We start from the raw sequence: 17,550 nt of genomic DNA, 5'->3' as shown, positions 1-17,550 counted from the left end.
CCAGCAAAGAAAAAGAAACGTGTCCGCCCTTGGGGACCTCCCCCACCCTGTCCTGACTGTCCCCTCCTCGGCTGGCCCTACCTGGCTGGTAGAAGTCTGGAGCCAGCTCCCTGGCCAAACTGCGGGCAACGTTGCACTCTTGGTTGGCAGCCAGGGCGGCCTGTTCTGCAGCCTCAGCTTTGGCCTTGGCATGGCTTGTCCTAGGAGACAACATGATGGAAACTCAGCATCCTTCCGGAGAACCAGCCCTCTGTCCCTTCTCCCCAACTCACAAAGAGACACCTTGGACAGAGCATTCATCCACTCAGGCTGTAATAAATATTTATTGAGCCCTGTGGCCCAATACTGTACATTCCCCAGACCATTTCCTCTACTTTCTGGGCATACCTATAGACATTTCCCAGCCTCCCTTGCAGCTAGGCATGGTCAGGTGACTGAGTCTTAGCTAATGCATTGTGGGAAGGAGTGATGTATGCTCTTTCCTGTCCTGGCCCATAAAACATCTCCTATGATTCCCTGCTTCCTCTCTTTTTTCTCCTGTTGCTGGTGAAATGCAAAGGAGGCCAAGGCCCCAGAACAGGGTACTTGATCTTTTTTGTGTCACAGACCCCTTTGGCATCCAGTGACGCCTATGGACCCTTTCTCAAAATGTTTTAAAATGCAAAAAGAACATACGATTACAAAAAGATGCAATTATATTGACACACTACTATCAAAATATTTAAAGGACCAAATTTGTAATACAATATGTCCTTTATTAATACATTAAACAAAATACTAGCAGGTCTATTACCGACTGCAATTTTAAAGTATAGATTAGCATAAAGGATATTTCAAGGGTATCTGCAACAATAGTAATGTGACGTGATTTCTACTGGTGACGAAGTCACAGATACTGCTGATACTACTGTAGTTTATTGCTTATTTCCATGATTGAAGAAAATGCTAAATTTCAGTTAGCAGCTGATAAAAATAATATGTGGCTTTCCCATCCGTTGTAAACTCTTTTGGTGCTCCGCCATGATCCCTTTATTGGGCAGATGTACCCACCCCCTAGGTGCTGAATTCCCTGCTAATGGCTCATTGCTGTCCCGTAGAATTGCAACCAATAGAAGCCACCTTGCTCCAAGGTCAAAACAACCTCCCCACCCTGCAAACAGGCCGGCAGCCCAAACCCAATGACTGATGACATCCCAGTTCCCTCTTGTACCTAGAGCAGTGGTCGGCAAACTCATTAGTCAACAGAGCCAAATATCAACAGTACAACAATTGAAATTTCTTTTGAGAGCCAAATTTTTTAAACTTAAACTATATAGGTAGGTACACTGTTATTAACTTAATTAGGGTACTCCTAAGCTGGCCTTTGCTAAAAACTCAAGGGGCCAAAGAGCCGCATGTGGCTCGCAAGCCGCAGTTTGCCGACCGCTGACCTAGAGGAACCAACTCTATGTACAAGCCAGGCTCAAGAGTGCCTGTGGGATCCGGTTAAAGCAGGATGCCAGGGAAGACCACATCCTTGCTTAGCTACATCCCTATCTAATTCTGTTTCTTTCACTCCCCTCTCTCCTGAGACTATTTCCTCATTCAACCATGTGCACAAAAATCTCCATCTCAGACTCAGCTTCTAGGGAATCCAACCTAAAACAGCATCCAACTTCGTGGACTCCCTGGATTACATGCAGAGAACCCTCTGTGGACTCCACTTTAAGAAACACTGTGGAAGGAACCTGGGTCCATAAATGACTATTACATAGAGCAAAGTCTCCTCCCACAGTCCCACGCTGGAATGTTTAAGCATTAAATTTAAACATTAAATGTAGAGCATTTAATCAAGTCTTAAAACGTGTATCGCATTAAACACCTGAGATTCCAGGGATGTTTATTTCGGCTGTTAGTCTAGCCTGATGAATAGAAGCACCTACTAAAATAATAACAGCCCCATTTATGAATGGGCTGGCACCGCTCTAAAGAAATTACGAAGAATATCTCACGTAACCATCACAATGCCTTAAAAAGCCGGTGCTGTCATTATTTCCCCTATTGTACAGAAAAGGAAACTGAGGCATGGAGAAGTTAAACTTGCCCTTGGTCACAGAGTCATGAGTGCAGGCGCTGGGAATGTGAACCGGGTGACTCCAGACCTGTGTGCGCGAGCATGTGCCACGCGTGGCCGGGAGCTGAGGACAGAGCTCCCTGTGGAGGAGACAAGCCCAGCCCTGCCCTCGTGTCAAACAAACAACAAAAATTATTTCACTAAATGGAACTGGATTAAAAGTACTTCATTGCGGGTCATGAGGGGTGCCATGAAGGAAGAATATAGAAGGCAATGAAAATGTAGAGGAGAGCCCAGGAACCAAGAGGTCCCCGGTTCGATTCCCGGTCAGGGCATATGCCCAGGTTGCAGGCTCGATCCCCAGTGGGGGGCGTGCAGGAGGCAGCCAATCAATGATTCTCTCTCATCATTGATGTTTCTCTCTCTCTCTCCCTCTCCCTTCCTCTCTGAAATCAATAAAAATATATTTAAAAAGAAAATATAGAGGAGAAAGAGTTGCTAGGATGGGGAGGGGGAGTGTCAGGGAAGGTTTCCTGGAGGATGTGACATTTACGTTGAGACCTGAAGACATTCTTAAGTTAGGCCCCAAGAGGGGAAGTGGGGACAGCAAGCCAGGTAGAGGGAAGAGCCTGTGCAAAGGCCTGAGAGAGGTAAGAGCGCAGTGCCTTTGGGGAACTGAACGGTCAAATTAGTGCTCACAGGTGCAGGCGAGTTAATTCCTCCGCCAGGGGAGGCACCTGTGTCTCTGAATCGCAACCTCCAGCCCAGAATTGGGCCCCCATAAGGGAGGTAAGCTTTACTAAGCTCCTACCATGTGCCAAGCCCTTTATGTTATCCCTTTCGATCCTCAAAACTGCCCGGGAGGTAGTCTTTACTGTACCTACTTCACAGGTGGGGGAACCGAGTCTCAGACAGGTATATTGCCCAAGGATGCAAAATAATAGTTAACACTTACAAAGTGTTTACTATATGCCAAGGGCTTTCCAGAAATTCACTCATTTCATTTCCCCAATAACTGCATGTGGCAGGTGTTATCACCATCACCCCCCTTTACAGGGGAGAAATCTGACACAACAGTGCTTTAAGGCTCTCGCCCACACTCACACGGCCAGCAAGTGACAGAGGGAGAGTTTGAGCCAAGGCGTTCCGGGAGCTAGAGTCTGTGTCCTTAACCACAGGCTATGCTTCCACTCAATAGTGAGTAGTGGAGCCCGGCTGGAGCGGCTCAGCTGGTTGAGCATCATCCCGTGTACTAAAGGTTTGATTCCTGGTCAGGGCACATGCCCCGAGTTTCATGCTCAGTCCCTGGCAGGGGGCATGTAAGAGGCAGCTGGCAGCCGAGCAATGTTTTGCTCTCACATTGATGTTTCTCTTTCACTCCCTCTCCCTTCCTCTATCTAATTCAATAAAAATATTTTTTTAAAAAATAGTGAGTAGTGGAGTTCAAGCCCAGAACTACCTGATCTCCAAGCCTCTGGCCTCCCCACTCTGCCATGATAATGTTTACTGAAGGAGAGCACATTTTACCGAACGAAAATATACATAAATGAATGCACCATGCACATATGTATAGGCAAGTGGGCAGCATAGGGAACAGTTAAGCAGCCCTGGACTCCAATTTTGGCTCTGCCAAGGCCGGGGCCAGGTTAATGCCAAAAGCCATCCACCTCGGGCTCTAAATTTAGGGGGATGCCAAAAAAAAATTGGTAATCGAGATACATACTATTTTAATGAGATATTTTTAAAAGTCAAAATTCATGCAAAGAAAAATCCTTGATGAATAAGCTGTGAACAAATTTAAATAAAGATCAGGTCAGACCCAGCACCTGCATGAGTCCCCCTCGCTCTCCTCACCTCTGTCCCAACACCACTGGGAGTCAAGGACCTTGGGTGTGTGGCTTCGCCTCTCTGTGCCTCAGTTTCAACTGTAGGGTAATAATTCTCCCTCTTGGAGGTGCTGTGAAACTGAGAGGCAGCGTATGGGAGTGTGTGACAGCCCAGGATGGGGCTGAGTGATGATGATGATGGTGATGGTGGTGATGATGGTGTTGTCGGTGGTGGTTGTGGTGGTGCAGGAGGAGGAGGAGGAAGGGGAGGAGGAGGAGGAGACATTTGTGACATCAAAACTCACTGTTACATGCACTTCCCAGGCTAATATTTGCCGGTCCGTGGGTATGTGTGATTCAAAGTTCTAAACTTTTCAGAAACACGTAAGTCCCTGGAAACCTGAAACCCCAGGTGGGGGGAGCAGGGAGCGGGCTGGGCAAACCTTCCAACTGAGAAAATGTCCTTTTTTGGTAAAGTGAGCTGGGTGAGCCGGCTCCTGGTGCTCTGGGGCTCAGGCCCGATGGCAGCCTTCACACTGCGCCCTGGAGGATTCTCAGGGCGGGTGTGTGTGTGTGGGGGGGGTCATCTGTGGACCCTCCATGGAGCCAGAGCGGGGTGGCTACACAGCCTACTCCTCTGCCCATGTCCAGCAGTCTGGCCAACGGATTCCTTTATCAGCCCCCCTCTTCATTGCCTGAGATTTCTGGTATGGCTCCCCAGGGCCCTAGCCTTCAAGCCAGGAGTCCCAGCATTCTCCTGCACCTTCCCTCCTCCTCTCCTTTCACAGCCATCATTCACCACCTCTTGTCTCTTCTGGTCCCTCTATGGCTCTTGAATTTGCCCGTCTCTCCATTCTTCTGTCACTTCTCCTGTAAAGCACCTCTCCCCCCGCCCCCCCCCCCCCACACACACACACATCCCTGCCTCCAGGCCTGCTCCCTTCCACTGACTGCATGCAGAGGCACTGGTGGCGCAGGGTGAGCTTGCTTAACCCAGACAGCCAAGGGCGTCACCTGTTGCTTAAAATGTTTGCAAGGCTTCCTGTGGTGCTCAACGTAAAGCCCTAATTACTTAGCCCGGCCGGCCTTCGGGCTCTCGCACCCTGGGCCAGAGACAGTCTTGGGGTATAACTGGCAGCTCACAGGTGGAGACAGGCTGTTACCCCGAGGACCCTGCTTCTGGTCCAATGCCTCGCAGTGTGGTGCACCCTCCCCAGCCTCCCAGCATCGGGAGCTTGTTGGAAATGCAGATTCTCGGGCTCCACCCCAGACCTACTGACTCAGAATTTCCGGGGAGAAGCCCGGGAAGCTGTGTTTGCGAAGCCCTGCAGGTGCTTCTGCTGCTCACTGACGTCTGAGAAGCATGTGCTGGACAGACGGAGTGAAATCCAGCTCTCTCTAGTACAGTTCCAGCCAGCTCAACCCGCTAGGAGCCTCGGGGGTAGCCGGGGGGGGGGGGGGGGGGACTCCTCTTTAAGCACCAGGATCTCTCCCTGGTCCTGCCAGGCAAATGCAGGAGCCATTTCTTCTGCTGTGACCACTCACGGTGTCTGCGATGAGTCCTCTGGACGAGGGTGGCTCTGACCCTGCTGGGTGCAGGGAAGGAGCAGTAACTGGGGCAGAGGGAGGGGCAGGGATCAGTCACTCTTCTTGATTTCATTCGGATTATCTTTCTTCTCTTTCGTCAGCAGGGTTAAAAATAAGGCTGGTGGTTCAGGGATAGGGGCAGGGTCTGAGCCCCAGGGAACCACTCCTGGAGCATCCACCCCCTCACCTGCCTCCCATCCCATCCCAGACCCCTCGTTGCCTGGCTACTGCCGGCCTTGCTGCCCAGTTGTCTCCCCAGGCACTGACGGCTTCTTTGGGCTCACCCCTGACACCCCGCCTTTGCTCCTAGAATGCTTTTTCCCCTCCTTCCAACTCCCAGCCCTAAAGACCCGCCCAGGACCCTGCTATGTATGGATTCATTCATTTAATGCAACTTCATGGAGGACCTGCTACATGGCAGGCACTGTCCTGGGCACTGTGGATACACTAACAAACCAGGCATCAAAAAATCCCTGTAGAACTCCCATTCTCGTGCAGAGGAGGGGTCGGCAAATCACAGTGGCAGGCTAAATCCAGCCAGCTGCCTGCTTTTATACCGCCTGTGAGCTAGTAATGGTTTTTATATTTTTAAATAGTTGGGGGGGGGGGGGGAACCAAGAGGGTAATATTTTCTGACACGTGAAAATTTCATATGACATTCAAATTGCAGTGTCCATATAAATAAAGTTTCACTGGAACATAGCCACACCCATTTGTTTATCTATTGTCTAGAGTTAAATAGTTGCCATGGAGACTGTATGACCTGCCAAGTCAAAAATATTTATACTCTGGCCCTGCTGGTGTTGCTCAGTGGTTAAGCATCAACCTATGAACCAGATCACAGTTTGATTCCTGGTCAGGGCACATGCCCAGATTTTGGGTTTGATCCCCAGTAGCGGGGGGGGGGGGGGGGGGGGGCGCATGCAGGAGGCAGCCAATCAATGATTCTCTCTCATCATTGATGTTTCTATCTCTCTCTCCCTCTCCCTTCCTCTCTCTGAAATCAATAAAAACATTTTAAAATATGAAGGGAATATCCTGTTTAAGAAAAATTACAGTTCGGTCCTTACAGAAAACTTTTGTCGACCCCTGTTCTAATGTATTTACTCAACAACTGCCTCTTCTACTACTATTATTAATAACTAGAGGCCCGGTGCACGAATTCGTGCACGGGTGGGGTCCCTTCTTCTGGCCGGCAATCGGGGCCAATCAGGGCCATCTGCCCAGTCCTGATTGAGGCTGTTCAGGGCCAGTGGTGGGGAGGGATCGAGGGAGGGACCGCAGGTTGGCTCCAGGGAGTGTCTGGCCCCATCTCACCCAGTCCCTATCAGCTGGACCCCTGCAGCAAGCTAACCTAACAGTTGGAGCATCTGCCCCCTGGTGGTCAGTGCACATCATGGCGACCAGTCAGTCAACTTAGCATATTAGGCTTTTATATATATAGATAATAATCTGTTATTCCTGGAGCACTTTTCCCGGCTCTGTGCTATGGCCGCCTTTACACATATGACCTCAGAGAGGTGGAGTCACTTTCTCCAGGTCATACAGCTACTAAGTCTGGCCAGGTCTTCCCTGTGCTGGGACCAGGGGTGGAGAGGACTAGGACCCAGCCATGCAATCTCTCTGAAGATCAACGGATGAACAGGGGCGTGGAGCCCGGCCCCGAGACCACATAGTGGAGTGGCTAAGAAGGGGCAGCTCTGGCCAGGTGGCCTGGGTGCAGGTCCTGATTCTGCTTCTTGTATCCTTGGGCACGTCTGAATCCCCTGAGCCACAGTCTTCCCGTCTGTAAAGTGGGGATAATAATAGCACCCACCTGGGCAAAATGCTGTAAAAAATAAATAAATGAACAGTCCTATGGCCCTTAGAACAGTGGCCAGGACAGGAAGTGCTACAGAGGTGCATGTAAATAAAATAAATAAGAAGCACATAACAATACGTGCTTTTGGAGAAGGAAGACTAAAGGAAAATCCTGAATGTACTCAATGCCACTGATTTGCTCACTTTAAAATTAGAAAAAAGTCCTTCAGAACAAGTTGTCCGTGGTCGGTGTGGAGGCGATAATCTGCAGGCTGCAGAGGTGCTTGGCAGGGACGGGGCTGCCAAGTGTCTTCCTGAGGTGGGATGCTTCAGATGCCGCTGCCCCGCCCTCTCCCAAAATAGCCTCTCGCCCTGGCTCTGGCTGACCACAGCCATTTCCCCAGAACAATCGGGGTCAGAGTAAACCTGAGGAGGAACCACAGCTGGGGTGTCTAGCCACCCGCCCAGAGCTCCCTGGGAAAAAACACCTACCTGCCCAAGGATGCAGACATGGGCCCAGTTAGAGAGCACTGACTGACAGGACCTTCCTCCCCACCCCACCCCTGGGCTCCATTTGGCAAATGTGTGCTAAGTCCCTGCCCAGAAGGCCCTCCCCAGAAGGGCTAAGGGCACAAGTTCAAGTTCAAATTGTAGCACCATCTGACCTTTGCTTTCTTGGCCTCAGTTTTCTCAACTGTGAAATGGGTATAATAGTCATTTCACAAATTTACTAGGAGTCTGAAATGAGATGACACAAAAGTGCTTAGCATAAACTGAGCACTTAACAGATGTTGGCTATCGTTATTATTACAGTGTTTGTTATTATTATAACAATGCTTACCAGCAATTCCCTTCCAAAATTCTATGGACTGTTAGGATGTAAACATTGTTTCACAGTTCACCCACCTTGTGTCACATACCAGTAGTTCACTCCTGTCTATTGTCAAATAATGGTCTGTGGGAAGCCGCCCATTGTTTTCACTAGCAGAGAGGTGTGGACAAGGAGCCCGGAATGCTGGTGACCCTTGAGCCCTGGCAAAGGTCAGAGCTATGCACCGACTGTTTAGTCGAGACAATGGTAGCTGATAAGATAGTCTGTCTGTTACTGGAAATTGCCTGCCTAAGGGCTAGAGGTGTATCCCAAACCGAATAAAAGGATGGCAAGGTCTGAGCACAAGCGGAGTCCTTCCTCTTGTGTTGGGCTCCCGCCTGGCCCCCCAATTTCCAAATTATTATTTCTTGTCTCGTGTCTGTCATTTGCTCGCGGCCCCTCTTCCAGAGCCCGAACCCTGACGTGGGTCTCACAATGGTCCATTGTGTGATAAAACATACTTAGTTTACTTGTTCTTCAGTTGAACATGTAGCTTGCTTTGGTTACTCTGAATCATGTTGCTGTAGACATTCATGTACAAGTCTTTGTGCGGATGTATGTTTTCACTTCTCTCGGATATATACCCAGGAGTGGAATTGCTGGGTCCTATGGCAACTCTACTAGTATGTATGACCAACCTTTTGAAGAACTAAGTGGTTGTACCATTTTACAATCCCATCGGTTATGTACGAGTATTTCATTTTCTCCACATTCTCACTAACACTTGTTATGGCCTATCTTTTTTATTTTACTCATACTAGTGATTTGTGAGGGCGGTTTGATTTGCATTTCCCAGATAGGTAATGATGTTGAGCATCTTTTTATGTGCTTAATGAGAATTTATCTGGGAGAAATGTTTATTCAGATGCTTGCCTATTTTAATTGGTTTTATTTTTGTCTTTTTATTATTGAATTGTATATATTCTTTATATATTCTAGATACAAGTCCACTATCAGATACTACTAGTACATAGTTTGCAAATATTTTCCTCATTCTGTGGGTTGTCTTTTTACTTTCTTCATAGTGTCCTTTGAAGCATTAAAGTTTTTATGTTTAATGAAGTCCAATTTATCTATGTTTTCCTTTCCTGCCTCTGTTTTTGGCATCATAGCTAAGAAGGTTTTTCCTAATCCAAGGTCATACGATTTACTCCTATATTTTCTCCTAAGAGTTTTATGGTATTAGTCTAATATTTAGATCTATGACCATTTCTTCTAATAAGAAAAAAAGATGGAAAATAACCTAAGGGTTCATACTGCCAGATGAGGTAGGTACCACAACCATTTCACAAATGAGAAAACTGAGTCACAGAGAGGTTAAGTCATTTGCCTATTATTGTTATAGTGAACATTGAGGCAGACACACATGGCTCCTTCTCTGGAAGGACGTAGTCTGGTAGGAGAGGTAAGACAAGGTGAAAAGTTTTGAGAGCAGAACAGACAGAAGGCTACAGGGCAGGAGAAAGCCCACCTGGTGGGTTACATGTTCATAATCTGTATTTTGTTATTTTCATATAATATAGACATAAATATATAAATATATAGTTTAAAATACTATGGCTTCATTGTCAAAAAATTGGAAAACTGAAAAGAAAATTTGCTGTTATAATTCTGGTATTTCAAGGTGGTTAGGAGCACAGTTGTATGCCTGTGGGTAACTTACATGAATTCTCTGTGCTGTAATTTTTGTCATCTGCAAAATGGGGACATGAATAGCCCCTACCTCACAGGATTGTTTGAATTATAGAGCGAACTAAATTGTACACAAAGTATTTAAAACAGGGCCTGGCCCATAGTAAGCTCTCTGCAAGTGTTTGAAAAATTTAGAAAGTGGATATGTTCTAGTTGAAGGGGGGGTGGGGGGTGGGGCATGGGTTCTGAGTCCGGGGTTGGGGCTGCGGCACCTCCTCAGGCCCCATGTAGAACCTCCCACGTTGGAAGCCCAGCCTGAAATCCCCAGGCCACAGCGGTGACCGCTTTCAGATCATGTTTTATGGTGACCCTTCTCCCTTTCTTAAAGAATGCCAGTCTGGCTGGGACGTCTCCTCCACATATGACTGAGTGCGTGATCCCTGCCCCAGCCTAGAGAGGGGGATGCAAAGCAACGGAGTTGCTGTTTACTGAGTGTCCACGGCGTGGCAGACACCTGACCCATGTGGCCTGCTGAATAACGGCCCCAAAGATATCCAGGTCCTAACCCCTGGAACCTGTGAATGTGACCTTATTCGGCAAAAGAGGCCTTGCAGATGTGATTAGTCAAGGATCATGAGGTGCGGGGATTATCCTGGATTATATGGGCAGGCCCTAATGTAATCACAGTGTCCTTTTAAGAGGGAGGTGGAAGGAGATGTGACGACATAAGGGAAGGCGATGTAAGGATGGAAGTAAAAACTGGGGTGATAAGCTTGGAAGATGGAGTTGAGGGGCCGCAAGCCAAGGAATGGGGGCTGGAAGGATTGGATTCCCTGTCAGAGCCTCCAGAGGACCCAGCCCTGCCAACACCTCGACTTTAGCCTGGTGAAACCGACTTCAGACTTCTGACCTCCAGAACTGGCAGAGAATACATTGTGTCATTTTAGGCCTCCAAATTTGTGGCAGTTTGTTATGGTAACGATAGGAAACTAAAGCAACCTGTGTGATCGATCTCGTGTCATCCTCAAGACAACCCACTTTACAGGCGGAGAAATGAAGGCTCAGAAAATCATTTGCTCAAGGCTCACAGCTAGGCAGTGCCAGAGCCAGCTGGACCTCAAAGCCAGGTCTGTCTGGTCCCAAAGCCTTGGCCGACTCACACATTTGCTAGGCTGCTTCAGTTCCAGTTCGCTTTCCAGAAGGGCCCAGCAGCTGGGACTGGCCGCAGCCCGGCCTGGGGCATGGTGTGGCCTAGTTCTACATCCCCAGCCGTCATCCTGACCGTCTGAGCGGGAGGGCCCCAGGCTGGTGGTTACCAGCCCTGATGCCCTTACTCCCCTGAAGAAAGGCTAGTCCATCACCTGGAGGACCACCTATGACCGAGGTCGGCTGCACTTTGGCAAACCCTAAGGGTATTATCATGATCACTAAATAGACAGGAAAGCCAGGCTCCAGGAGGCAGCATGGCCTAAGGGCAGCCACATATCAGGAAGTGCAAGGGCTGGAGCTGGACCCCAGGTCCTGGTTTGATCCCAAGCTTGCGTCAGCCGGCGTGCAATGGGCCTTAGGGGGCATTCCAGTCTCACCCCTGCCACCCTGCAGGAAGAGGGCACGACCTGGGTTAAGGCTAGGGTTTCCTGAGCTGGTCCTGCTCTATCTGATGTTCTCTAATGCTTTCTTGGAGCTGGAGGGCTTGACTGAAATGTGGGCATTGGGGTGACATTAAAAATATCCAGCAACTGCTTCGGTGTTGGGGGGCAGGCAGGCAGCCAACCAATAAGAATGGTGTGGAGGCCCCCTGCTGTGCCATGTGGTTAACTAGATCCTGGGTCCTGGGGAAGTCAAGGTCCTGGGCGAGAGGCCAGGTGAACAGGGCGGTAATGGGGTGGCTGGAGCACTTAGGGGGCTCAGAGCAGCTGCTGATTACAAACCGATACAAACTGGGGTATTTCAGGCTTTTAACAACTGGCATGACGGTACTGGAATGTCCAGCTGAATGCTAACTCTGGATGTACATTTTCCTTCTTATGCCCCATCTGGTCCAGGAAGCCTTTCCAGAGGCCACGCCCAGGAAATTTGATCTTGATCTTCTGTTCAAGACCCCACAGTTACCCCAGTGCCTGAAGGGTAACATGAAAATGTACAAACGACTTCATGACCTAGCTCCTGCCAAACGCAGCCCTCCAGATAGTCAGAAAATAGTTCTTCACATGTGCCCCACTGTTTCCACCTCGGGGGCTTTTACACGTGCTCTTTCCTCTCCTGGGAACTCTTGTCCCCAGCCTCATCCTTTACCTCTTCCTTGGGTGAACTCCTATTCATCCTTCAAAACCCTTACTGGGGAAAGCTTACCTTGACAGCCAGCTCTCTGCTCTTGCAGTTCCCTGCACTTAGCTGCCAGGTCACTTTACCTCCCGCTGTGAGGCCCACAAAAAGCAGAAGCCTCACTGTTGTGGCCCCGTCACCAGAACAGAAGCTGGCACAGAGCAGGTGCTCAGTAAGTATTTGTTAGGTGAATGTTGTGTTGAACGGGTCACATATACTTACTTGGCTGTGAGACTCACAGAGCTGGAAAGAACCTCAGAAAGCACCTCCTCTCACTTAATAACAACACAGCAACACGATGGAAAAACTGAGGCCCAGAGAAGCCTGTGTGATCCTTTCCAATAACTGACAATTAATCATTGTGATGGTTACTCTGTCACAGGCATGTTAGAAGGGTCACTTACCAAGTGCTGACACATGTTTCATCGCTGAACCCAAACAACAACTTCATAAGAGAGAGACGACTGTTGCCATCCTCAGTGTACTAGTACAGATGAGGAAACGGAGGCTCTGGGCTTTTCAACAACTTGCTCACGAGTACACAGCCAGCAAGGAATGGATCCCAGACAGTGGCTCCAGAATCCGTGTCTCTCCCGCACTCCTCTCTGCTGCCACTCCACAATGTGGCCACAGGCACTACCAACGGGCAGCAGGCCCTGCTTCTGTCTCCTCTATGGAGACCGGCCCAGGCCTGGGCACATAGTAGGTGCTCATGGAAATCTTGGGCAATCAAGGTGACACAAGAACATGGTTGTGTACCAAGTATTAACAGAGGGTAAAAGCCCAGGCCCCTTCCAGCCTCTTGCTTTGGAAACCCAGGCGGCCTCAGGTGGCTTAGGAGTGGCCCTCTCCAGGTGGCCACGATTGTCACTGTGCTCCACGGGGGGGCAGAGCCTGCTGGAGAATGGCCTCACCTTTTGCCCACTCTGCTCCCTGGGTCCAATCCAGCCAGGAGGATGCTGAATTCCCTGGGGCCCATCCTCCTCCTCCTCATCATCATCATCAATAGGCAATAGCTGTCCAGTGTACCAGGCACGATGCTAAGACATTTGCCTGTTTGATCTCAGTTAGTCCCCACGATATTCCCTAAGGTAGATATCACTATCAATTCCCAATTCACAGATGAGGGAAAGTAAGAGTGAAAAGGGTATGTGACCCATCCAATGCACACAGCCCATAAAGGGAGAAAGCCAGGCATTCCAGTGAAACTAAAAACAAGTAAGAAGATGGAAGCATTGTTTGGTGTTGGAGTCAGACAACCTGGTTGCAAACCCCAGCTACCCCACTTCCAAGTTGCATGACCTCTGTCAAGTCATGGAACTTCTGCAAGTCTCAGTTTCCTTATCAGTAAAATGGGCTAATAATAGCACTTAGTTACCACTAGAATTATTGCGAGGATCTGTGGGAAGTATATAGTCATTGGATCGTGACCAGTATTTACTAAGCACCTACTGTGTGCCAGGTCCTGGGCTAGATCTGGGGGTGCAGCAGTGAACAGGAGAAACTCATCTCATGGAGCTTTATAGACTAGCCTGGTGTGGCGCACTGCACATAGTAGGTACACCCCATAAATGGTAGCTGCTATTTTTATCATTATTACTTAGAAAGTAATTTTTCTCCCCAGGGGTTGATCTTCCCTCCCTGGAGAGCCACGTCGCCTGCCCCAGAGAGCCTGCAGAGTTGGCTCGCAGAGTTGGCTCAGGGCTTGCACCCCCACCTCACCCCACCCCGCTCAGGGATCCAGCCTGCAATGGCATCCCACAGCCCGGAGTCAGCAGACATCTCCTGCCTAAATAAGGACAAGGCGCCCAGGAGAGCTTTCTGTGAGCCTGAGGAATGTGACAGCTGAGCCCTCCCTGCCCAGCCGCCTCCCCCGCCTCCGGCCCCTCCCAGGTGGGACTCCACTTTGGCATTCCAGCTTTTCCCAGAGCAGCCCCCAGTGTCCCTGACCCCTCTCATCCCACTCCAGGCTGCTCTGAAAACCGATAGGAGCCTTGGGAAGGAATTCCAGGCAGCTACATCTACTCCTGGGGGCTGGCATCTGGCTGCCACAGGGAGGGGCCAGCCCAGCCCTGGAAAACCCACATCCCTTGGTTGAAAAAGCATTCCCAAAGGTTTTATTTGGCCCCGGGAGCTATGCCAAGCATGAGGTCTCCAGAGGAGATTCTGACCCCCACTGCTATCTTCCTGTCACAAAACCATGTCACAGCAGTCACGACTGGGATAAGCCCATGGCTCCTGGTGAGGTGAGGCAGGGGACACACATCTAGCCCAGGCACTGGGAAGGGAAGGCCGCGGAGAGAAGTTCTCGCTGAGATTGTGGCTGAGCGAGAGACCTCTGGCACCAGATGACCTGGGTTCAAATCCTAGCCCTGCTTCTTCCTGTCTGTGTGACCTTAAGCTAGTTATTATACTGTCCTCTGCCTCCATTTCCTATCTGTGAAATGGGAGAATAACAGCACCAACCTCATAGGGTTAGTGAATTAAATGAATTGGTATTTGCAAAGTGCTTAGAGCAGTAAGAGTACTTATGTCCGAAGGCTCTGTTTGGAGTGACTGGAGAGCTTTTCATTCAAACCCGGGTGTCTGAGGGTAAAAGGCAGCTGTTAATAATATCTAGCAGGAACCAGGGCACCTGGGCATGTGGTCATCCCAGCCTCGACCACACAATGGTGCCAGCTGAGGCTGAAGATCAGCGGCTCTGTCTGTCACTTCTGTAACCCCTGTAGCAATGAGCGCTCTACCCCACATACTCGTAGTAGGTACACAAGGACTGTTGTTGAGGTTTTGTTTCTTTTAACAGATATTACCTTCATATTTCCCAAGAAAAATAAATAATGCTTACAATGAAGAATTTCAAACTGAGACTTGAGCTAGAGGCCAAGGAAAAATCACAGATGTTAATGCATTAATGAAGATATATCTATTCTGCTCTTCATGTGGGTCCATCCCTGAGCCCTGGCATGGCAGACTGGTGGAGAAGGGAAAGAGGTGTCTAAGGGAACAAATTAAAAAAGGAGAGGGTGCCATTCTTGGTGACCAACCATGGCTGGCCGGATAAAGAGGAAGGATTTGGAGGCAGGGCCAGAGACAGAGAAAAGACACCATCAGGGAGGGGTCAGGTCACGAGTGGGCCTGAGGGATGCACCAATGGGAAGAGATCAAATGGGTAGAGGGCACCGTGGGGAAGAGCATAGGGAACAGCCTGAGCAAAGGCAGACGGGGGCCTGTGAGCAGGGCAGGGCATGTCACAATGGCTAAGAATCAGATGCCAGGGTCCCTGTCCCATCGCCACCCTTTATGCACCAGCTGACCTCTGGTAATTCATGTGACTCTACTTCTCATCACTTCCCACAGCAGTACAATGGAGCTAATAATACCTTCGCCCTTCAGGGTTGCCCAGACAGCAAGTGAAATGGTGCCTGTGAAATTCTGCTCCATTTGTGGGGCATGTTGCAAATGTGACATGGAAGGGCCACACAGAATGGGTTTTTGTCTGTTTTGTTCATTGATGAATCCCCAGCACCTAGAACCGGATCTGGGCCATAGTAGGTGTTTAATAAAAATGTGCTGAATGAATAAACAGCAGCCATTACTATTACCATAATTACTAGGCAGTGATAGGCCTGACTTGGTTGGAGCAGGGGAAAATAATGGAGACCCTTTTATAGATGAGGAAACAGGTCATACTGCCATCAGGTCACAGATCAGGAACTGGCTCCCTGGCCAGGATCTCCAAGCCCATCACCTTCCGTCCTTTTTCCTGCCTGCCTTCTATAAGCATTTCCTAGGTGCCTACCTACCAAGGATAAGCATATGACAATGCAATACGGCTATAAAGAAACTCGGAATCAGAATTCTGGCCATAGGAGCTTATAGTCTAGTAGAGAGGATCTGTAAGAAAACAATCCAGTTCAGAATGTGCAGCTTCTAGAATAGGGAGCCCAGTGGGAAAAAGAAGCTGGCAAGCTTCCCTGCAGAAGAGACCTCTGAGCTACAGCTTGAAACAGAACAGACATACAGAAATCAAGCCAGGAGCTGAGGGTGTGCTGGAGCTGCTCATTAAAGCCCTGCTTGCCAAGAGAGCAACATCAGCACATGTCTTCCCTGCTCTGCATTCAGTGGCTGGTACATTGATAGCTTGAAATCAGCCATAGTGGCAGTATTTACACCATGGAAATTGGCAAACTCCAGGAAGCAGGGTTCTCCACACACACACCCATCCCCTCTAAGAGCTATTTAATAAGCATATTACTTCTCAGAATAGATATTAACTAGAAAATAGTTAACTGTCTCAGCAAATTCAGACCTTTATGTTTGTTTCACTTCCTCCCTGGACAATTTCTGCAACCCCCCTTTGAAAAACAGGTTACTAAAAAAAAAAGCTCTAGAGGTTTGCTATCTCTGACCACAAGGTCTCCTCTCCCCTATTTACCATAGGACAGTTCTCTGAGTGGGTCTCAGGCAGTATCTGAGGGTAAAAAAACAACAGCCTTCCAATGTGCTCATGAAGGAGCTGGGGTAGCTGAAGACAACCCCACCCCACCCCAAGCTGTGCACAGGTGTCCTTTCTTCTCCCTGTGGGTAGTTCTTGGAAAACGACAAAGTCTTATTTTATTTTATTAAATATATTTTTATTGATTTCAGAGAGGAAAAGAGAGGGAGAGATAGAAACACCAACGATGAGAGAGAATCATTGATCAGCTGCCTCCTGCATGCCCCACACTGGGGATCGAGCCCACAACCCGGGCATGTGCCCTGACTGGGAATCGAACTGTGACCTCCCACGCCAGCCGGGCTGAGGGATGGTTTAATGATGTTTACTTCATTGTATGATCTTTTCCTTGTGCGTATGTATTTTCTGGTTGTTGTTGTTGTGTTTTTTGTTTTTTTTCCTAACTTCTCTTTATATAGCACTGACTTCTATTTATAGCAATGAACTAAATAAAGTTCATCGCTATAAATGTAGGTTTAATAAAGTTAAAGTATTTTAAATTAGTGAGGAAATAATAACCCAGATGGCACGTGGATATGGTATGGCTCAGGAAAGCATACCGATGACTGGCATTTGGGAATTCCACCTTACCCCACACTGCCCACCTCTGCGCCTCTGCCCATGCCGGCCCCCTCCGCCTGCGCTCCCACGGGCGGCCTCGGCCTCCGGCGGGGCTGAAGTCATCTCCCAAAGAAGCCATGGCAACAGGAGCCGCGCATGGCTGGGGCATGGGAAAGGCCAGGCAAGGAGGCGAATCCGGGACAGCTATTTTCCCAAGGACAAGGCAAAGAGAGCTCCGTGGCCCAGGAAACGGAGACCCTCAGAGGGCCGGGACTTGCCCAAGGTCCATTTAGCAGTCAGCTGCGGGGCCTTCTCACCCGCATACACGGTGGAAAGGAAGATAAAGAAGGACGACCACTACAGAGGGCCTGCGATCAGTAACTGCACTTCAGGGAATTTA

The 17,550-nt window shown here is 49.1% G+C and overlaps 1 protein-coding gene across 2 annotated transcripts in view; it reads right to left on the bottom strand.

The window, feature by feature from the left end:
* Positions 1 to 17,550, bottom strand: part of JPH2 (junctophilin 2) — a 65,772-nt gene that overhangs the window by 10,476 nt on the left and 37,746 nt on the right. For both annotated transcript variants that reach the window (XR_013814219.1, XM_079784550.1), the window contains exon 3: positions 82 to 200. Coding sequence is in view for 1 of the 2 variants with exons in the window: in XM_079784550.1 (XP_079640676.1) it covers positions 82 to 200 (119 nt within the window). In the remaining variant the exon portion in view is untranslated. The remainder of the gene's footprint in view (positions 1 to 81; positions 201 to 17,550) is intronic.

This window comes from Cnephaeus nilssonii, assembly GCF_951640355.1.
Source record: "Cnephaeus nilssonii genome assembly, chromosome: 11".
Taxonomy (NCBI): domain Eukaryota; kingdom Metazoa; phylum Chordata; class Mammalia; order Chiroptera; family Vespertilionidae; genus Cnephaeus; species Cnephaeus nilssonii.
The sequence above is the reverse complement of the archived record's forward strand: the minus strand, read 5'-3'. Positions and strand labels throughout refer to the sequence as shown.